Source organism: Cherax quadricarinatus, chromosome 4, assembly GCF_038502225.1.
Source record: "Cherax quadricarinatus isolate ZL_2023a chromosome 4, ASM3850222v1, whole genome shotgun sequence".
Classification (NCBI taxonomy): domain Eukaryota; kingdom Metazoa; phylum Arthropoda; class Malacostraca; order Decapoda; family Parastacidae; genus Cherax; species Cherax quadricarinatus.
Genome location: NC_091295.1, coordinates 4,644,243 through 4,667,777, shown reverse-complemented (window position 1 = coordinate 4,667,777; position 23,535 = coordinate 4,644,243). Strand labels below are relative to the sequence as shown.

Here is a 23,535-nt window from a genome sequence, read left to right as displayed (position 1 = left end):
TTTAGGCTATTTCGGATTTAGGCCGACCTTCTGGAACGGATTATGGCCTATAACCTGGGTTCCACTGTACTGTCCAGCTGTTTACCACTTTTGATGAATTTAATTTACTGGCCCCAGGTTGGTGTATTTCTGGCCCCAGGCTGGAGCATTTCTGGCCCTAGGCTGGTGTATTTCTGGCACCAGGCTGGTGTATTTCTGGGCCCAGGTTGGTGTACAGTGGTCCCTCGTTTTTCGTAGTTAATCCGTTCCTGGAGTTGCTACTATTATCGAAATCTATGATTTTCGAATCAATTTTCCCCATAAGATATAATGTAAATACAATTAATCCGTTCCTGACACCCAGAAGTATTAAAACAAAAAATTTTTTTACATGAAATATAGATGTAGCACATAAACAATACAATGGGAAATGATAATGAAACATTAACAGCATAACACTTACTTTTATTGGAGATTCTTCTTAGTGTATGGGAGACTGGAGGAGGAGAGAGATTGGATGATACAGTTTGGAAGGGGAATCCCCTTCCATCAACACCTCAGGTACCAATTGCTTTTCTGGGGTTGCTTCTCTTCTCTGTTTCTTAATGCCACTAGGACCACCTTGAGAGTCACTGGAGTCCTGTCTCGCAAAATAACTGTGGAGAGAGCTCTGTTTCTGGCGTCTCTTTAACACTTCCCTAAAATGGCCCAAGACTTTGTCACTGTACATGTTGCCAACATGGCTTGCAACAACCTTGTCAGGGTGATGTTTCTCCATAAAGCTTTCCATCTTACCCCACATAGCAAAAATCTCTTTAATTTCTGAAGAAGGCACCTTCTTCCGTCTCTCTTCCTCCTCCTCTGCAGCAAGATTCTGAGCTGCGATCTGTTCCTGCTGAAGCTCTTGCAGCTCCTCAGTGGTGAGCTCTTCGTTGCGGTCTTTCACCAACTCTTCCACATCCTCCAAACTCACATCCAACCCCATGGAACTCCCCAGTGCCACAATTGATTTAACAACAGACATAGGCTCACCAGGGTCAGTCCCAAACCCTTCAAAATCCCTCTTGTCGACACAATCTGGCCACAATTTTCTCCAAGCTTGGCACTAGCAGCTTTCTTTGGAGCCATGGTAGCTTATTTAGTACTTGCAAGCACTAAAATGAGTAGAATATTATGAAATATTTCGTAGGAGCATGTGAGGGGACCTTCGCTCACTGGTAAACAATGCCAGACTGGCTGGGTAGGGAGGCCGCCCCGGCTCACACCGTGCGTACGTGTCCCGGACGAACTACTATTCGCCAGTCAACCTATGATTAGCGAGCCCATGTTTATATGAAAATATTCCTATGATTTCCGAAATGTATGATTCCCTAGAACTACGAAAAACGAGGGACCACTGTATTTCTGGCCCCAGGCTGGTGAATTTCTGGCTCCAGGCTGGTGTATTTCTGGCCCCACGCTGGTGTATTTCGACCCCAGGCTGGTGTATTTCTGGCCCCGGGCTGGTGTATTTTGTTTAATATTTCAAATGTCCCTAGACAAGACTTTAATCCCTTAGGCGGGAGTTTAGGTATGTAACAGTGACCAGTTATGAACAACCTAACCCATACATTATAACAGAGTTTACTGTATTAGTATTTTGTTCCTGTTGTCATAACATACCTGAAAAATGTAATCAAATTTGATCCAAGGTAGTAAAGGAAAGCTGCAAATCTTTCAAGTCAAGAAGTATGTATCACAGAGCACCAAGGAACCATCTTGAAGCATGTATCACAGAGCATCAAGGAACCATCTTGAAGCATGTATCACAGAGCATCAAGGAACCATCTTGAAGCATGTATCACAGAGCATCACAGAACCATCTTGAAGCATGTATCACAGAGCATCAAGGAACCATCTTGAAGTATGTATCACAGAGCATCAAGGAACCATCTTGAAGCGTGTATCACAGAGGATCAAGGAACCTTCTTGAAGTATGTATCACAGAGCATCAAGGAACCATCTTGAAGCATGTATCACAGAGCATCAAGGAACCATCTTGAAGCATGTATCACAGAGCATCAAGGAACCATCTTGAAGCATGTATCACAGAGCATCAAGGAACCATCTTGAAGCATGTATCACAGAGCATCAAGGACCCATCTTGAAGCATGTATCACAGAGCATCAAGGAACCATCTTGAAGCATGTATCACAGAGCATCAAGGAACCTTCTTGAAGTATGTATCACAGAACAGGTTGCTGTCTGTCTCAACTATTGGATCACTACGACAAGGTCCTAGATGCACTAGAAGACAAAAAGAATGCAGATGTAATATATACAGACTTTGCAAAAGCCTTCGACAAGTGTGACCATGGCGTAATAGCGCACAAAATGCGTGCTAAAGGAATAACAGGAAAAGTCGGTCGATGGATATATAATTTCCTCACTAACAGAACACAGAGAGTAGTAGTCAACAGAGTAAAGTCCGAGGCAGCTACGGTGAAAAGCTCTGTTCCACAAGGCACAGTACTCGCTCCCATCTTGTTCCTCATCCTCATATCTGACATAGACAAGGATGTCAGCCACAGCACCGTGTCTTCCTTTGCACATGACACCCGAATCTGCATGAGTGTCTTCCATTGCAGACACTGCAAGGCTCCAGGTGGACATCAACCAAATCTTTCAGTGGGCTGCAGAAAACAATATGAAGTTCAACGATAAGAAATTTCAATTACTCAAATATGGTAAACATGAGGAAATTAAATCTTCATCAGAGTACAAAACAAATTCTGGCCACAAAATAGAGCGAAACACCAACGTCAAAGACCTGGGAGTGATCATGTCGGATGATCTCACCTTCAAGGACCATAACATTGTATCAATCGCATCTGCTAGAAAAATGACAGGATGGATAATGAGAACCTTCAAAACTAGGGAGGCCAAGCCCATGATGACACTCTTCAGGTCACTTGTTCTATCTAGGCTGGAATATTGCTGCACACTAACAGCACCTTTCAAGGCAGGTGAAATTGCTGACCTAGAAAATGTACAGAGAACCTTCACGGCGAGCATAACAGAGATAAAACACCTCAATTACTGGGAGCGCTTGAGGTTCCTAAACCTGTATTCCTTGGAATGCAGGCGGGAGAGATACATGATTATATACACCTGGAAAATCCTAGAGGGACTAGTACCGAACTTGCACACGAAAATCACTCACTACGAAAGCAAAAGACTTGGCAGACGATGCAACATCCCCCCAATGAAAAGCAGGGGGTGTCACTAGCACGTTAAGAGACCATACAATAAGTGTCAGGGGCCCGAGACTGTTCAACTGCGTCCCAGCATACATACCTGGAGGTTACCTGGAGGTTATTCAGGGGATCAACGCCCCTGCAGCCCGGTCCATGACCAGGCCTCCCGATGGATCAGGGCCTGATCAACTAGGCTGTTACTGCTGGCCGCACGCAATCCAACGTACGAGCCACAGCCCGGCTGATCCGGCACTGACTTTAGGTATCTGTCCAGCTCGCTCTTGAAGGCAGCCAGGGGTTTATTGGCAATTCCCCTAATGCTTGATGGGAGGCTGTTGAACAGTTTTGGGCCCCGGACACTTATGGTGTTTTCTCTTAGTGTACCAATGGCGTCCCTACTTTTTATTGGGGGCATTTTGCATCGCCTGCCCAGTCTTTTAATTTCGTAGGGAGTGATTTCTAAGGGGGATTACCAACAGACCCTTGGCAGTCTTCAAGCTGGCATTTGACAAGCACCTAAAGTCGGTTCCTGACCAGCTGGGCTGTGGCTCGTACGTTGGTTTGCATGCAGCCAGCAGTAACAGCCTGGATGATCAGGCTCTGATCCACCAGGAGGCCCGGTCACAGACCGGGCTGCGGGGGCATTGACCCCCGGAACTCTCTCCAGGTAAACTCCAGGTAAAACTCCAGAGCATCAAGGAACCATCTTGAAGCATGTATCGCAGAGCATCAGGGAACCTTCTTGAAGCATGTATCACAAAGCATCAAGGAACCATCTTGAAGCATGTATCACAGAGCATCAAGGGACCATCTTGAAGCATGTATCACAGAGCATCAAGGAACCTTCATGAAGCATGTATCACAGAGCATCAAGGAACCATCTTGAAGTATGTATCACAGAGCATCAAGGAACCTTTTTGAAGTATATATCAAAGAGCATCAAGGAACCATCTTGAAGCATGTATCACAGAGCATCAAGGAACTTTTGAAGTATATATCATAGAGCATCAAGGAACCTAATTGAAGCATGTATCACAGAGCATCAAGGAACCACCTTGAAGCATGTATCACAGAGCATCAAGGAACCTTACTGAAGCATGTATCACAGAGCATCAAGGAACCTTCTTGAAGCATGTATCACAAAGCATCAAGGAACCATCTTGAAGCATGTATCACAAAGCATCAAGGAACCATTTTGAAGCATGTATCACAAAGCATCAAGGAACCATCTTGAAGCATGTATCACAGAGCATCAAGGAACCATCTTGAAGTATGTATCACAGAGCATCAAGGAACCATCTTGAAGCATGTATCACAGAGCATCAAGGAACCTTCTTGAAGCATGTATCACAGTATCAAGGAACCTTCTTGAATTATGTATCATAGAGCATCAAGGAACCTAATTGAAGCATGTATCACAGAGCATCAAGGAACCACCTTGAAGCATGTATCACAGAGCATCAAGGAACCTTACTGAAGCATGTATCACAGAGCATCAAGGAACCATCTTGAAGCATGTATCACAGAGCATCAAGGAACCATCTTGAAGTATGTATCACAGAGCATCAAGGAACCTTCTTGAAGCATGTATCAAAGAGCATCAAGGAACCTTCTCAAAGCATGTATCAGAGAGTGTCAAGGAACCTTCTTGAGGCATGTATCACAGAGCATCAAGGAACCATCTTGAAGCATGTATCACAGAGCATCAAGGAACCTTCTTGAAGCATGTATCACAGAGCATCAAGGAACCTTCTTGAAGCATGTATCACAGAGCATCAAGGAACCTTCTTGAAGCATGTATCACAGAGCATCAAGGAACCATCCTGAAGTATCACAGAGCATCAAGGAACCTTCTTGAAGTATGTATCACAGAGCATCAAGGAACCATCTTGAAGCATGTATCACAGAGCATCAAGGAACCATCTTGAAGCATTTATCACAGAGCATCAAGGAACCTTCTTGAAGCATGTATCACAGAGCATCAAGGAACCTTCTTGAAGCATGTATCACAGAGCATCATGGAACCTTCTTGATGCATCACAGAGCATCACAAGGCAACACAACTACAGACATAAGTGTCGAGCTACAGCTCTGGGCCACAACTTTCTCACTGCCTCACAAGACCAATCAAGTATCACTTACAGTAATTTCCATGTGTCTGAAGATACAGTTGGCTTTGTTACAGGTTCCCTGCATCCAGTAGATACACATGGTCTCGTTACGTAGTGCTGCTGGCTCGTGACGGAAGGGGCACGACGATCCCTGCAAGATAACACCAAACTCTGTAATACTCTGTAGGGGTGGCAGGTACACTGTAATAATGGTGGCAAGTACACTGTAATGTTGGAGGCTGGTACACTGTAATAATGGTGGCAGGTACATTGTAATGTTGGTGGCTGTTACACAGTAATGTTGGTGGCTGTTACACTGTAATGTTGGTGGCTGGTACACTGTAATAATGGTGGCAGGTACACCGTGTTACACGCCACTCCCTTATGCTCCATTGTATACGAAAATGAAAAGGCCTGACTATAATAAGTTCTGTAATATTATATCGCAAACCACTTTATTACTAGCTAGATAAAGAAGGTTCGACTAAATATTATTATTGGGTATTGTATAAATGATAGTTACTCTCGAGCAAGGTTGTACTTAATAAGATTTATGTTATTCGTTAGGTATTTCTATTGTATCATACACATGTCATGAATATTGTATTATAGTAGGTTGATTACTGTGTTCTGTTATGCAGTGGGAAACCACTACTTTGGGGACCGGTTGATGATTCCAGAATTGGCGCCTCGTGCTACCTCCTGACCAACCTGACGTCAGACCATTGAGCATTTGAACAGTCAGTCAGATCATAGCACTGACTCTGATCGGGTGTTCAACCCGGAGCTCTTAACTTAGTCAAGAATCCTAAATCATGCCTATTGTCTTAACTTTGCTGTTAATTCCCAAAGTCTGATAACTCTTCTGCTTTGGAAGGATAACCAATTTACTTCCTTAACCCTTTGACTGTCGCGGCCGTATATATACGTCTTATGTCCTGGTGTCGCAAAATTTCAAAAAAAAAAAAAAAAATATTTTTTCTTATGAAATGATAGAGAATCTTTTCCCGATTGTAATGACACCAAAAAAAACGAAATTTGATGGAAAACTGACGGAATTATGCTCTCGCGAAGTTAGCGACCTCGGCGCCATTTACAAATTGGCGATTTCGCCCACTTTGAGCCCTATTTTTGGCTAATTCCATTGTTCCAGTCGCCCAAACTCATAGCTATTTCTTTAGAACTCCATTTTTTCTATCGATTGAGTACAAGAAACTGCCCATTTACCGATTTCAACTACCTAATAATGTGGTCAGAAATTTACAATTTGGCCAATTTCACGAAAACTAAAAAATATGACAATTTCAAAATAAGGTCCAGAATGAACAATGCAGACATTCCTGGCTCTAAAATAACATTTTCTTTGCTCATCAGTCGTGTTTCCAGGCCCCTCTGATATTACTCTTGCTTTCTATTTTGAATTTTTATTCAAACAAAAAATTGAAGACTTACTATTATGCAGACTACTGCAATACTGTAATAATTGTATAAATAACATCAACCCATTCATGACTGCATATTAGAATGGCTAGTTGGACATTTACTGGAAAATGGCATCATTTGCTTACTTTTGAACATTGGCAAAAATCAAACATTTCCCCTACTTTGAGCTCCATTTCTAGGTTCTTTTTATAGTAAAATCAATCAAAATTATCTCTATTTCTATAATATGTCTTCCATTCTATCAAATGAGACCAACAAAACGAGAATACATCCATAAATACTATACGAAAATAGACCACAAAGTCGGCATTTTAATTAAAAAAAAACGGTCGGAGTTTTTTTTTCTCATTATGCACTGCGTGCTCCAGGATTTTTTTATATGGTGCACACTGACCACACAGACCCATTCTCTCACATGTAGGCCTACCAGCTTCCTCCTGCTTGATTTGAAGCCGCTAGAATTTATGAGTATATATACGTCAAACACGGTACCTCGTAAGACGTATATATACAGCCGCGACAGTCAAAGGGTTAACCCTCTCAGGGTCCAGAGGCCAAATTTCAAAGTGTGCACCAGGGTCCAAGAATTTTCAAAAAAATTTTGTTATTTTTTCTTATGAAATGGTAAAGAATCTTTTTCTGAAGGTAATAAAACAAAAAGTATGAAATTTGATGGAAAATTGACGAAATTATGCTCTTGCAAATTTTGATGTGTCAGCGATATTTACGAATCGGCGATTTTGCTGACTTTGACTCTCATTTTAGGCCAATTACATTATTCCAGTCGACCAAATTCTTAGCTATTTCACTAGTATTATTTCTATTCTATCGATTGAGTACAAGAAATCACCCAGTCAACTGTTTCAACTACAAAATAAAGTGATCGGAAATTGGTAATTTGGCCAATTTAACACAAAGTTCAAAATATTCCAGTTTCAAAATAGGGTCCAGAATAAACAATGCAGGCATTCCTGGCACTAAACTAACATTTCCTCTGTTCATTAGTTATGTTTTCAGGCTTTACAAATGAATTCCATTTTGATTTTTTATTCACATAATAAATTTTTATTCAAACCATAAAATAGAAGATTTACTGTTATGCAATATTGTAATAATTGTATAAATATCATCACCACATTTGTGAATGTATATTAGACCCACCAGCTGGCGTGTATTAGACATGTGAGGTCGTTTGTTTACCCTTGAACATCAACAAAAATTTAACATTTCCGCTACTTTGAGCTCAGTTTCAAGTCATTTCCAGTACTAAAGCCAATGAAAATCATCTCTATTTCTGTAATATGTCTTCCATTCTATCAAATCAGACCAAGAATTCGCAAATACAACTATAAAAAACATATGAAAAAACACTGCAAAGTCGCTATAGAGTATATTTCAATTATATTATTGTTCAAGGCCCTTAACTATATCTTTTGCTAACTAGTACCAACTACCTCATATTTTTTTTTCTACTTTTTTTTATTCTTTTGCTACCTTAACTTGTATATTTTATCTTGTCAATTTAAATCTAGTTATACTCTAATTCTTGTAAACAACTTATATAACACCTTAGTGCAATTACAATTGAGAGTCTTGTGCCTTTTTTATATTATTAGATTAAACTCAGTTGTACTATAGTCAATACCAAATTCATTATATTAGACCATATTGCAATTACTAGTGAGAGACTGGTGCTATTTTTAATTTGTATTGTTATATTATTAGATTAAATCTAGTTGTACTATAGCTCATTCTAGCTCAAAACATAGACTCCACAAAAGTCATTATATTAGACCTTAGTGCAATTATTTGATTACCACTTTATTATTCACCACAACTTATATTAGTCCCTTTTATATTATAATTTTATATTATAATTCTAACTTTAAAGAATTACCTTTAAAGTACTACCTACTATCATATTCCCAAGCTCCATTATTTGATCATCACTTTATTTGTTCACCACAAATTATTTTAGTCCCTTTTATATTGTCTCCTTTATTTTAGCTTTAAAAAACTACCTTAGCTCACTATTTTTACATTTGTTAAATAATTCAGGTGCTATTTTTTTTTAGCTTTAGAATATTTACTTTATTTTTTACTTAATTCTAACTATAGATTCACTACAAATCTTATGATTACAAGCAGTGATCCTGATACCAACCTCTTATTTAATGACTTAAATGATTCAAACAGTTACTGTAATTACTACACAGCAGAACAATCAAAGGCACTTCTCAGAGCCAACAACAACATAACTATCTTTAACTACAATATCAGATCTTTAAGCAAGCATTATGATGACCTCCTAGCATTACTAAATTCCTTGCATGCCACTATGTCCATCATTACACTAACTGAAACCTGGCTAAAGCCTGATACTACAGATGTCTATGCCATTCCTGGTTACACAGCCATACACAACTGTAGGCCAGACCAACAAGGGGGTGGCACTGCTATATACTACTCAGACCAACTAGAATGTATCACTAATACTTGCACAAGGGATGAACATGGGGAATATATAATAGCTAAATTCAAATCCAAATACCTACAAAAACCTCTCACAGTGATAAACATCTACAGAGTTCCACAATCAAACATTAGCCAATTTAGTCAAAACCTAGGAAGTATGATAACTGATGCACGCATGAACAAAGATCACTTACTACTCTCAGGTGACTTCAATATAATTCTCCTGCAAGACCAGGACCCACACGTTACTGAATACACAAACACAATGAGTAACTGCATGTTGCTACCAACAGTAACAAAACCTACAAGAGTTACAGAGACTAGTGTTTCCCTACTTGACCACATCTGGACCAACACCATATCCCCTTTAAAATCAGGCATAATTACAGATAATACCACAGACCACTACCCTACTTTCCTCATAACAACTCTTGGTAAAATACCCCAAGACACTACTAAAGTCACCTTCAGACTTCACAATGAGGCAGCCATTAATAACTTCACAACAGCAGTAACAAACACTGACTGGCACACTGAGCTAGAAATCTATACAGATATTGACGAATGTTTTAATAATTTTCTAAAAAAGACCCAATACCTTTATAACAAGCACTGCCCTAAAAATACTAAACAGATGACAGCTAAGAGACTGAACAGTCCCTGGCTAACACCCAGCATTCTCAAATCCATAAATACAAAACACCGATATGAAAAACAGTACAGAATGGGTCACATAACCAGAGACCAAACAAAACGTTACTCGTCAATCCTAACCAGCCTGACAAGAAGGGCAAAAAAATTGTATTATGAGAACAGATTATCCAACTTACGAGGTGATATAAAAAAGGCCTGGAAGACCCTATCAGAAATTCTGGGAACAAAAAAGATATCACGACATAGCGAAATAAAATTAGCAAAATCAGAAGAACCCCAACTCCCACCAACAGAAACAGCAAACAGACTCAATGATTTCTTCTCCACTATAGGTCAAAACCTTGCCAATAAAATCCCAAGCTCAGATACCCCACTAAATGACTACCTCACTGGCAACTACCCGAACACACTGTTCCTAGCTCCGACTAACCCATACGAAGTCTCCCTTATTATCAACGCACTGAAAAACAAGGCAGGAGACTTAAATACCTTACCACCCTTTATATACAAAAAAGCGTCACAAGTACTATCACCAATCATTGCAACACTCTTTAACCCTTTGAGGGTTTTCGTCGTACTAGTACGTCTTACGCGTAGGGGTTTTTGACGTACTAGTACTCATAAATTCTAGCGGCCTCAAATCTAGTGGGAGAAAGCTGGTAGGCCTTCATATGAAAGAATGGGTCTATGTGGTCAGTGTGCACAGTCTAAAAAAAATCCTGCAGCACACAGTGCATAATGAGAAAAAAAAAACTTTGACCATTTTTTTTGAATAAATCAGCCACTTTGCAGTGTATTTTCGTATGGTATTTATTGTTGTATTCTAGTTTTCTTGGTCTCATTTTATAGAATGGAAGACATACTACAGAAATTGAGATGATTTTGACTGGTTTTGCAAAGAAAGGTGCCTTGAAATTGAGCTCAAAGTAGCAGAAATGTTCGAGTTTTACCAAACTTCAAAAGTACACAAATCGTGCCAAGCGTGCAATACACGTCAACTGGTGAGTCTAATATTCTTTCACAAGTGCACCAATAATATTTATACCATTTTTTACACTAATGCAGTAGTCTGCATAACAGTAAATCTTATATTTTTTGTGAAAATAAAAATTCAAAGTGGAAAGCAAAAGAATATAAGAGGGGCCTTGAGACGTGACTAATGACTAGAGGAAATGTCATTTTAGTGCCAGGAATGTCTTTCTTGTTTATTCTGGACCCTATTCGGAAATTGGCATGTTTTGAAATTTGTGTGAAATTGGCAAAATTGCTAAATTCTGACCACTGTACTGGATAGTTGAATTTCATAAATGAGTGGTTTCTTGCACCCATTCGATAGAAAAAATGGAGTTCTAGCGAAATATTCATGTTTTTTGTCGACTAGTACAGTGAAATTGGCCGAAAATGGGGCTCAAAGTGGGCAAAATCGCCGATCCGTAAACATCGCCGAGACCGCTAACTTTGCGAGAGCATAATTCCGTAAGTTTTCTATCAAATTTCAAACTTTTGGTGTCTTTATGATCGGGAAAAGATTCTCTATCTTTTCATAAGAGAAAATAATTTTTTTTTTTTTTAAATTTGGCCGACCCTGAGAACGAGTTTCGGAGAGGGCCTGTCGACCCTCAAAGGGTTAACAAATCCATTGAATCCTCCACCTTCCCTACAGTTCTCAAAATAGCAAGGGTTACCCCGATCCATAAAGGAGGAGACCAAAGAGAGTTGAATAACTATAGGCCAATATCCAATTTACACCCTCTCTCAAAAATCTTCGAAAAATTAATTCATAAACGAATCTACTCCTACCTCATCTCCCAAAACATTCTCAACCCCTGCCAATTTGGATTCAGGCCTAATAAAAATACTAATGATGCTATTATACACATGCTAGAACATATATACACTGCAATAGAGAAAAAAGAAGTCCCACTGGGGATCTTCATTGACTTACGTAAAGCTTTTGATACAGTTGACCATGACTTGCTCCAAGTAAAATTGTCACACTATGGTATTAGAGGGCACTCCCTCAACTACCTCAAGTCTTACCTCAGCAACAGAAGCCAATATGTGTACGCAAATGGGGCAAGCGCTTCCGCACAACCAATTACAGTTGGTGTCCCACAGGGAAGTGTCCTTGGCCCTCTTCTCTTTCTCCTATACATAAATGACCTACCAAATGCTTCGCAATTACTCAAACCCACACTTTTTGCAGATGACACTACATACGTCTTCTCTCACCCGAGCCCAGTCATGCTAGCCAATACTGTAAACACCGAATTACAGAAAATATCTACCTGGATGAGGACTAACAAATTTACACTAAACATTGACAAAACCTACTTCATTCAGTTTGGTAACAGAGCTACAGATGTACCTCTTAACATAACAATAAATGGATCACCTATCACAAAGCTAACAGAGGGAAAATTCTTAGGAATCCACCTTGATAATAGACTCAAATTTCATACACATATACAACAAATTTCTAAGAAAATTTCCAAGACTGTAGGCATACTATCGAAGATACGGTACTATGTTCCACAGTCAGCCCTCCTGGCCCTTTATCACTCTCTTATTTACCCCTATCTCACCTATGGAATTTGTGCATGGGGCTCAACAACAATTAACCATCTCAGACCACTAATTACCCAACAAAAGGCTGCAGTTAGAATGATAACAAATTCTCACTACAGACAACACATTCCACCAATATTCAAAACACTCAACCTACTCACCATACAAAACATGCATACTTACTATTGCACCTATTACATACATAGAACACTTAACTCTGATATTAACCCTCCCCTCAAACATCTCCTTGCCAACCTCAACAGAACACATGACCATAACACAAGGCACAGATCACTCTTTGATGTTCCTCGTGTCCATCTCACGCTATGCAAAAACTCAATGCACATAAAAGGCCCTAAAATCTGGAATTCATTACCTGTAAATATAAAAGAAACACTACCTGTTTATAAATTCAAGTCTCTTCTCAAAGATCACTTACTCACTCAAAACCAAATAAATACTGAATAACTGAACCTTATAAATTGTATATCCTATATGTTATTCACAATTATATCACACAAATGTTAAACCTAGGACCCAATCTAACTTTATTATTTTTTTAAATACACTACCTAACAGAATACTCCATTCGACTGAATGTACAGCAATGCATGCAACCATATGACCTGTCTTTGTAATACTCATTTGTGCTTCATAGTTATCTGTTTACAATAATGTTTTATCACAGATTTCATCATTGCTTAGTTAATCTTAAGTTAATTTTAAGCCAGCCCGTAATGCTATGCATATAAGTGGCTTTGGCATGCTGCTCTTACCTGTATTTTTTGTACCTCTGTATGTATGCTTAAATTACTAAATAAATAAATAAATAAATAAAAAAAAAAATCATGGTCTCAGTTTTTTTCTCTCATACACTGTGTGCTGCAGGATTTGTTTTATGTGGTGCACACATACCACACAGATGTATTTTCTCATATCTAGGCCCAAATTTACCACTCACAGCTTATCAGAGTGAGCTGAGCTCATGGCGTAGATCTACGGTTTAGACCCTGAACATAAAGCCGTAGATCTATGGCATGGACCCTGAAAGGGTTAATAATAATAATAATAATAATTTTATTTCTGTGTAAAGGTTACAATGTGTAATTACAATTTTCATATGCTAAGTACAAAGATAGCCACTATCGTGCCGAGGCATTTTGGGCAAACTAATCCTAATACAGTAGGGCCCCACTTATACAGCGGGTTAGGTTCCAGGCTGTCGCTGGAAAGCAAACATCACCGGAAGGCAGAACGCCATTTTTTTTCCATTTATAAATGCATATAAATGCCAGACAACAAGTTTACACTAAATTATATTAAGTTAGTAATAGAACTAGGCATTAAAAACACACAAAATAAAATACATTCACAGTACATTCATTATTTATCTTAAAGTATTTGTGATCTTAGTGTAGGGAGAGAGGTGAGTAGTACTTATTTGTAGGAAGTCAGGTGCAGGTAGCCCAGGTGTAGGTAGCCCTGTCTCCCCGTCTCACATTTAATATACGATATTTAAAACATCCCAGAGAGTTAAAATACACATGTAGTACACTTACTATTTACCTCAAAATATGTGTAGTCTTAATATAGGAAGAGAGGTAAGTAGTACAGGTCTCCCTCAATATTTGCGAGGGTTTGGGGATCAAGAGCCTCGCGAATGTTGAAAAATCCCGAATGTTTGGTGCCCTGAAATATTGTAGTTAAATATAATACAATACTGCTTCCTTAACTTGTTGAACCATGAACAATCATAAAATACATGAAAACATCGTAAACTGTACTAAATACATACATGTTATGGTTTAATAACATGTATGTTATTAAATACCACTGCCTCCACCACTGCCTCCCCCAATGTTATTATTAGCAGTAGCAGAAATGTTTGATTCTTTGCTGTGTTCAAGAGTAAACACATGATGTCACCGTCCAATACCTGTCCAAATAGCCATTCCAATATGCAGTCATGAATAGGTTTACATTATTTATACTGTAGTGTAACCCGTAAATGGTCCAAACGTATATATACGTTTTTTCAACATTTGAAAGTATGTAAAAAAAGTAGATCTTTTTGTTTTTTTTTTACATTTGAAAATGTGTAAAAAAATTTTGATCTACTTTTTTTTTTTGTTACATTTGAAAATATGTAAAAAAAACGTAGATCTGCTTGGACCGTTTACGGGTTAATAGCAAATAATGAACAAACAAAACACTCCCCACACTGGTGGGAGGGCTGGCTGCCAGTTGCGGGGGTCGGAGGGAGGGTAGTAGGGACTCGCAGGTGGCGGGAAACTTAAATATGATTTAGCGGTTGGGAATTTGGAGGCTGGGAATTTGGCAGTTGGGAATTCGTGAATGTGTGAAGCCCGCGAAAGTTGAAAACGTGAATGTTGAGGGAGACCTGTATTTATTTGTAGGAAGTCAGTGTAGGTAGTCGGTAGGTGTAGCCCGCCTGGGCTACACCTACCGGCTACCTACACTGTGGCCCAGAGCCATAATTAGCATCGACATACCTTGTTCACTGAATTTAATCGTTTCTAACAACTACCTTTAGATGCCATCATAAACGAAGGGAAAAGTAATGAATAATTCATGCCAAAAATTGTAAACAAAAGCAGAGTGGGGGAGTGGCTGGGCCAAACGCAGATTCATACACGTTTTCTCTGATGGATGAGCAGAGAAAACATAATGTTGTCCCTCCACCCGGCTATCACACAGGTCCACAAGTATTATTATTATCAGAGCACATATAAAATATGCAATAAATGCCAGACAACAAGTTTACACTAACTTATATTATGTTAGCATTAGAAATAGGCATTAAAAACACAATAAAAGGAAAGATACACACAGAGTACACTTATTACTTACCTTAAAATATTAATATTAATGTGTGAGAGGTGAGTGGCAGGGTGTTTATTGAATAAAATCAGAATGGCACACCATCATCCTCTTACTTGGCACTTAACGCAAGAGGCTTGCGACTCCTCGTTTTATCACAGCTAACCTTAGACGCCATCGTCAATGAGAGCCAACTAGCTAACGAAAGAGTAAACGAGAGAGAGAACAAGATACAGAGTTGAGACAATGTAAGAACACAAACTGAACAGGTAGTGGACGATCACTTGGTCAGGCGAAATAAATGCATATTAATATAACATCTTGTAGGAGTGAGGAAGAGCCAGTTGTGAGTGTGGGGGAAGTTCGTGAGGCAGTAGGTAAAATGAAAGGGGGTAAGGCAGCCGGGATTGATGGGATAAAGATAGAAATGTTAAAAGCAGGTGGGGATATAGTTTTGGAGTGGTTGGTGCAATTATTTAATAAATGTATGGAAGAGGGTAAGGTACCTAGGGATTGGCAGAGAGCATGCATAGTTCCTTTGTATAAAGGCAAAGGGGATAAAAGAGAGTGCAAAAATTATAGGGGGATAAGTCTGTTGAGTGTACCTGGTAAAGTGTATGGTAGAGTTATAATTGAAAGAATTAAGAGTAAGACGGAGAATAGGATAGCAGATGAACAAGGAGGCTTTAGGAAAGGTAGGGGGTGTGTGGACCAGGTGTTTACAGTGAAACATATAAGTGAACAGTATTTAGATAAGGCTAAAGAGGTCTTTGTGGCATTTATGGATTTGGAAAAGGCATATGACAGGGTGGATAGGGGGGCAATGTGGCAGATGTTGCAAGTGTATGGTGTAGGAGGTAGGTTACTGAAAGCAGTGAAGAGTTTTTACGAGGATAGTGAGGCTCAAGTTAGAGTATGTAGGAAAGAGGGAAATTTTTTCCCAGTAAAAGTAGGCCTTAGACAAGGATGTGTGATGTCACCGTGGTTGTTTAATATATTTATAGATGGGGTTGTAAGAGAAGTAAATGCGAGGGTCTTGGCAAGAGGCGTGGAGTTAAAAGATAAAGAATCACACACAAAGTGGGAGTTGTCACAGCTGCTCTTTGCTGATGACACTGTGCTCTTGGGAGATTCTGAAGAGAAGTTGCAGAGATTGGTGGATGAATTTGGTAGGGTGTGCAAAAGAAGAAAATTAAAGGTGAATACAGGAAAGAGTAAGGTTATGAGGATAACAAAAAGATTAGGTGATGAAAGATTGAATATCAGATTGGAGGGAGAGAGTATGGAGGAGGTGAACGTATTCAGATATTTGGGAGTGGACGTGTCAGCGGATGGGTCTATGAAAGATGAGGTGAATCATAGAATTGATGAGGGAAAAAGAGTGAGTGGTGCACTTAGGAGTCTGTGGAGACAAAGAACTTTGTCCTTGGAGGCAAAGAGGGGAATGTATGAGAGTATAGTTTTACCAACGCTCTTATATGGGTGTGAAGCGTGGGTGATGAATGTTGCAGCGAGGAGAAGGCTGGAGGCAGTGGAGATGTCATGTCTGAGGGCAATGTGTGGTGTGAATATAATGCAGAGAATTAGTAGTTTGGAAGTTAGGAGGAGGTGCGGGATTACCAAAACTGTTGTCCAGAGGGCTGAGGAAGGGTTGTTGAGGTGGTTCGGACATGTAGAGAGAATGGAGCGAAACAGAATGACTTCAAGAGTGTATCAGTCTGTAGTGGAAGGAAGGCGGGGTAGGGGTCGGCCTAGGAAGGGTTGGAGGGAGGGGGTAAAGGAGGTTTTGTGTGCGAGGGGCTTGGACTTCCAGCAGGCATGCGTGAGCGTGTTTGATAGGAGTGAATGGAGACAAATGGTTTTTAATACTTGACGTGCTGTTGGAGTGTGAGCAAAGTAACATTTATGAAGGGATTCAGGGAAACCGGCAGGCCGGACTTGAGTTCTGGAGATGGGAAGTACAGTGCCTGCACTCTGAAGGAGGGGTGTTAATGTTGCAGTTTAAAAACTGTAGTGTAAAGCACCCTTCTGGCAAGACAGTGATGGAGTGAATGATGGTGAAAGTTTTTCTTTTTCGGGCCACCCTGCCTTGGTGGGAATCGGCCGGTGTGATAATAAAAAAAAAAAAAAATAATATATGTCTACTTTTAGTTCATTCACGTATGTTTGTAAGAGTTTGTAAAACATTTACCTCAATTTTTTTTTATTATAATAATAATTACCTCAAAATACAAATACTCTTACATTGTGTACAAGTTGTACAAGTTGGTTCAGAATAAACAAACAGCAACACACCATTTTTAAAGTGAATGAAGATATTATTATTATTATTATTATTATTATTATTATTATTATCATAAAAAGCACTAAACCCACAAGGGTCGTGAACTGCTATATATAGAGTGAAGGCATACGAAAAGAATATTTTTCTACAGTTATCCCCCAGTTTGACTAGAAAAAATGTAATTCTTCTGACACTACCTACACAGCTGCTTTGTAAACAAATCTCATATTTACGTAAATTTTTATTCTGTGAGTGTATGTATTATGTTTACATGCTATGTAACGGGTTTCATATATAATTTTGAGGAAAATATCATAGATTATTAATAAAAATGCCTATATTGTATTAATGTAAAATAAGACATTTAATGTGCCCAAGAGTGATTATTATTACGTAGTATTGGCGTCATGAGTAGAGAGACTCTTAGCAATTTTAATGTGTACCTGCACACCAGCACACTGTGTAAGTATATTTAGGTACAGGTACACATAAGTATAATTATCAGAGTACTGTACACATGAAATATGCAGTAACTTTAAAACACTTGAAATTTTGGAAAGTTTCCTGACATAATAGATGTGGTCACGGAGAATGTAAATAAACTAGGTGGGGCGTGCCGTGTTTGAAAGACCGCTTGCCGTATAGCAAACGGTAGGTACACATTAATGATGGTGGTGGTAGGTACACTGTCATGATGGTGGGTACACTGTAATGACAGTGGTGGTAAGTATACTGCAATGATGATGGTGGTAGGTATGCTGTAATGATGATGGTGGTAGGTACACTGCAATAATGGTGGTGGTAGGTACACTGCAATGATGGTGGTGGTAGGTACACTGTAATGATGGTGGTGGTAGGTACACTGCAATGATGGTGGTGCTAGGTACTCTGTAATGATGGTGGTGGTAGGTACACAGTAATGATAGTGATAGGTACACTGTAATGATGGTGGTGATAGGTACACTGTAATGATGGTGGTGGTAGGTACACTGTAATGATGGTGGCGGTAGATACACTGTAATGATGGTGGTGGTGGTAGGTACACTGTAATGATGGTGGTGGTGGTAGGTACACTGTAATGATGGTGGTGGTAGGTACACTGTAATGATGGTGGTGGTAGGTACACTGTAATGATGGTGGTGGTAGGTACACTGTAATGATGGTGGTGGTAGGTACACTGTAATGATGGTGGTGGTAGGTACACTGTAATGATGGTGGTGGTAGGTACACTGTAATGATGGTGGTGGTAGGTACACTGTAATGATGGTGGTGGTAGGTACACAGTAATGATTGTTGTGGTAGGTACACAGTGATGATGGTGGTGGCAGGTACACTGTAATGGTGGTGGTGGTAGGTACACTGTAATGATGGTGGTGGTAGGTACACTGTAATGATGGTGGTGGTAGGTACACAGTAATGATGGTGGTGGTAGGTACACTGTAATGATGGTGGTGGTAGGTATATTGTATTGATGGTGGAGGTAGGTACACTGTATTGATGTTGGAGGTAAGTACACAGTAATGATGGTGGTGATAGGTACACAGTAATGATGGTGGTGGTAGGTACACAGTAATGATGGTGGTGGTAGGTACACAGTAATGATGGTGGTGATAGGTACACAGTAATGATGGTGGTGGTAGGTACACAGCAATGATGGTGGTGGTAGGTACACAGTAATGATGGTGGTGGTAGGTACACAGTAATGATGGTGGTGATAGGTACACAGTAATGATGGTGGTGATAGGTACACAGTAATGATGGTGGTGGTAGGTACACAGTAATGATGGTGGTGGTAGGTACACAGTAATGGTGGTGATAGGTACACAGTAATGATGGTGGTGATAGGTACACAGTAATGATGGTGGTGGTAGGTACACAGCAATGATGGTGGTGGTAGGTACACAGTAATGATGATGGTGAGAGGTAGAGTGTAATAAATCACTGATGATGGAAATAATAATAAAGAATAAGAAGACACAATATAGTGAGTGGAATAATACACAAACACACAGTAGAATGAACCTTATAAACATGTATTGGTCTGACATGCACAGTTAACAGTTAATGCTCCAAGTTAGTCCCATACACTGTCATAACTTTCATTCACCTATGTCTAGGTAGCTGTGTAATAATAATAGACTTTATATATAATATACTTTACATGAAATAAATACAAAATAAAGCTAAAGGAATCTTATAGGAGTCAGGAATCGCGGGAAGAACTAAAAGCCATAAATGAAATCGAAAGAAACCCAAAGTATTTCTTCTCCTATGCCAAATCAAAGTCGAGAACAACATCCAGTATTGGGCCCCTACTTAAACAAGATGGGTCCTACACAGATGACAGCAAGGAAGTGAGTGAGCTATTCAAGTCCCAATATGACTCAGTTTTTAGCAAGCCGCTAACCAGACTGAGAGTCGAAGATCAAAACAAATTTTTTATGAGAGAGCCACAAAATTTGGTTAACACAAGCCTATCCGATGTTATCCTGACGCCAAATGACTTCGAACAGGCGATAAACCCCCTAAATTACCATCATTTGTTGCATATAACCTCAAATCTACTAACTCTTGTGTTCTATATACGTATTAAAAAATCACTTCCCCATCAACTTCTTGCACATAAGAAAACAGAGGGGCTACAGTATCACGGTGTTAGGATGTATATAGGGAACTCTGCTCTCAAAATATTTAACTTGTACGCTCCTGCTGATAAGTTTAATTACTTGGAGCTCCCAACTTGTGCTCATTCTGAACCTACTCTTATTATTGGCGATTACAATGCAAGACACAAAAGCATTGGAAACTCACAGTTTGGTAATCGTAATGGCAATCAACTGTTGTCACTCTTAAACAGTCATGATAATATCCAAATTGTAGGTGACCTTGAACCCACACATATCTATGGAGGCATCCTTGATCTGTGCCTGGGCTTCAACATTACTTCTGCCAGCTGTGAGTCTTCCATTGTAACAGATATAGTGTCTGATCATTTCCCTAGGCTAACCTCACTAGATATTGGTAATACTATCCTTCCTGGTGGGATATTCAAACGGAAACATTTTAATGTTCCCACTGATCAGCATGATGACTTTGTTGCACATGTGACTGACTGGTATAATTCCTATGAGTGTTCCTCTGTAGAGACCTTTAACAATGACCTTGTGAGCAGTATTCAGAACTACTTAGAACTGCCACTGCAACCTCTTGGTACTCTAAACCCAACAAACTTCCATAATAATCATACCTCCTTCAAAAACCATACTTATTACAATGATTCTAAACTTCGTACACTGAAACGTACTGCTCGCAGACTAGGCCTAGCCTATAGAAATCATCGTACCCCTGGAATGCTGAGGCTCTTCCAAACTGCCCTTGCTGCCAGAGAGCGTATGACAGAGCTGCGGCAAACAGACTGGGAAAAATTTGTCAACGGTCTTAATGCTCACACCCCACTTAGCCGGGCATGGAGGGACATAAATAGAATTAAGGGTAACAGAACTGGGCTGATCGCGCACCCTCATCCCTTGCATAGGGCGAATGAGTTAGTCAGTGCTCGGGCTGCTACATCTAGCTATGACAATCTTCCCAGTACCACACAGGCAAAATTAAATGACAAATATGATGCAAGGGAGAGACTTGTTTGCTTTATGCTCGGCAAGGCAGATGACTGCAACATTCCTTTCACTAATTATGAACTTGATGCAGCACTAACTAAGGGCAACTCCACGTCGCCTGGTGAGGATGGTATTACTTACAACGTACTCAGATTGCTGTGTCGAGTACCAGGTAATCCATTACTTGAATTATATAACATGAGCTATGTAACTGGGGAGCTCCCTCAATCTTGGACCAACAGCCTCATCATTCCAATTCCTAAGCCCAATCAACAAAATGCATTTCGCCCAATATCTCTTACTAGCTGCTTGTGTAAAACATTTGAGAGAATGATTCTTAATCGTCTCATGTACAGAATCAAACAATTTTTGTCTCCCCGGTTACATGGTTTCATGCATGGAAGGAGCGTGCATCATTGCATAGCCACCTTTCTCACCCTGCACACTGACAGCTCATACATTACCTTCCTTGACCTTAAATCCGCTTTCGATGTAGCCAACCGACATGTAATCATTAGTGAACTTGCCAGAATGGATGTTGGAGGATGGCTTCTCCGCTGGATTAAAGGTTACCTTTATTTTTTTTTATTATCACACTGGCCGATTCCCACCAAGGCAGGGTGGCCCGAAAAAGAAAAACTTTCACCATCATTCACTCCATCACTGTCTTGCCAGAAGGGTGCTTTACACTACAGTTTTTAAACTGCAACATTAACACCCCTCCTTCAGAGTGCAGGCACTGTACTTCCCATCTCCAGGACTCAAGTCCGGCCTGCCGGTTTCCCTGAATCCCTTCATAAATGTTACTTTGCTCACACTCCAACAGCACGTCAAGTATTAAAAACCATTTGTCTCCATTCACTCCTATCAAACACGCTCATGCATGCCTCCTGGAAGTCCAAGCCCCTCGCACACAAAACCTCCTTTACCCCCTCCCTCCAACCTTTCCTAGGCCGACCCCTACCCCGCCTTCCTTCCACTACAGACTGATACACTCTTGAAGTCATTCTGTTTCGCTCCATTCTCTCTACATGTCCGAACCACCTCAACAACCCTTCCTCAGCCCTCTGGACAACAGTTTTGGTAATCCCGCACCTCCTCCTAACTTCCAAACTACGAATTCTCTGCATTATATTCACACCACACATTGCCCTCAGACATGACATCTCCACTGCCTCCAGCCTTCTCCTCGCTGCAACATTCATCACCCACGCTTCACACCCATATAAGAGCGTTGGTAAAACTATACCAACGCTCTTATATGGGTGTGAAGCGTGGGTGATGAATGTTGCAGCGAGGAGAAGGCTGGAGGCAGTGGAGATGTCATGTCTGAGGGCAATGTGTGGTGTGAATATAATGCACAGAAAATCGTCTGTGTTGTTCCAGGGACATAGAAGTGTAACTAAAGACTTTGAATTAGGAACCCCACAGGGAGGTGTGCTCAGTCCCACACTGTTCAATATTCTAATTAATGCATTACTTAATGCTATGCCTAGTCAGCCCCATCATTATGTGATTAGTTTTGCTGATGACATAATGATTCACACCACCAGATTCTCCAACACCCAAAACATTCTTAATTATGTACTAGCCTCGTGTCAGGACCTGGGGTTGATAATCTCTACTGATAAAACAAAGATACTCAATAGGCGTCCTCCTCGACAGAGAGGCACAGTTCGTCAGATCCAATTGCATGATGGGTCTCTTCTAGAATATGTAAGCAGATACAGGTATCTAGGCTTTGAGGTTCCACTACTTGGTCCTGTTGTAACAAGACTTTGTCGCCAATACAAAGAAAGACTAAGAGCACTTAGAGTTGTGGCAGGGCTTCACCCCAGGTATGGTGCTAATGTTAAAATTGTGAAAATGATGTATCTTGCTTATATTAGATCATTGGTTGATTATGCTGCACCACTACTTGCTCTTGTGTCTGACTGGAAGCTTGGAGGGCTGGAAAAACTCCAGAACGAAGCAATGAGGATCATTTTAGGATGCCCTCGTACTGCCAAAATTTTAAATATGCAAAAAGAACTTGATATTCCAAGCATCAGAGATCGTGTTACTGAAAGAAATATCCTAATTGGGGTTAATATGCTCAGGCAAGCTCATTCAAACCCCTGCACAGAAGCCCTCCAAACTTTCCTCAGCACTGGTGAACACTCCTCTAGATGGATCGAAAAAACTGGAACCAACCTCCGCATGAATCAGATACATGATCTATGTCAAGTAAGGCAACAGCGGCACTTCTCCACTCCATGGAATATTACCCTATTCCAAACTACCATTCCTCCATTTCCCCCCAAACTACTTCTTAAATCACAACCAAA

General features: G+C 40.1%; 1 protein-coding gene across 4 annotated transcripts in view; it reads right to left on the bottom strand.

Moving 5' to 3' along the window:
* The window catches only part of LOC128684230 (zinc finger CCCH domain-containing protein 11A), a 159,079-nt gene that overhangs the window by 97,947 nt on the left and 37,597 nt on the right, over nucleotides 1-23,535 (bottom strand). For 3 of the 4 annotated variants that reach the window (XM_070094054.1, XM_070094062.1, XM_070094068.1), the window contains exon 3: nucleotides 5,358-5,477. In XM_070094054.1, the coding sequence (XP_069950155.1) occupies nucleotides 5,358-5,477 (120 nt within the window). Of the gene's footprint in view, nucleotides 1-5,357; nucleotides 5,478-15,337; nucleotides 15,473-23,535 lie in introns of those variants that run through there. The other variant, XM_070094073.1, reaches the window with a different exon arrangement.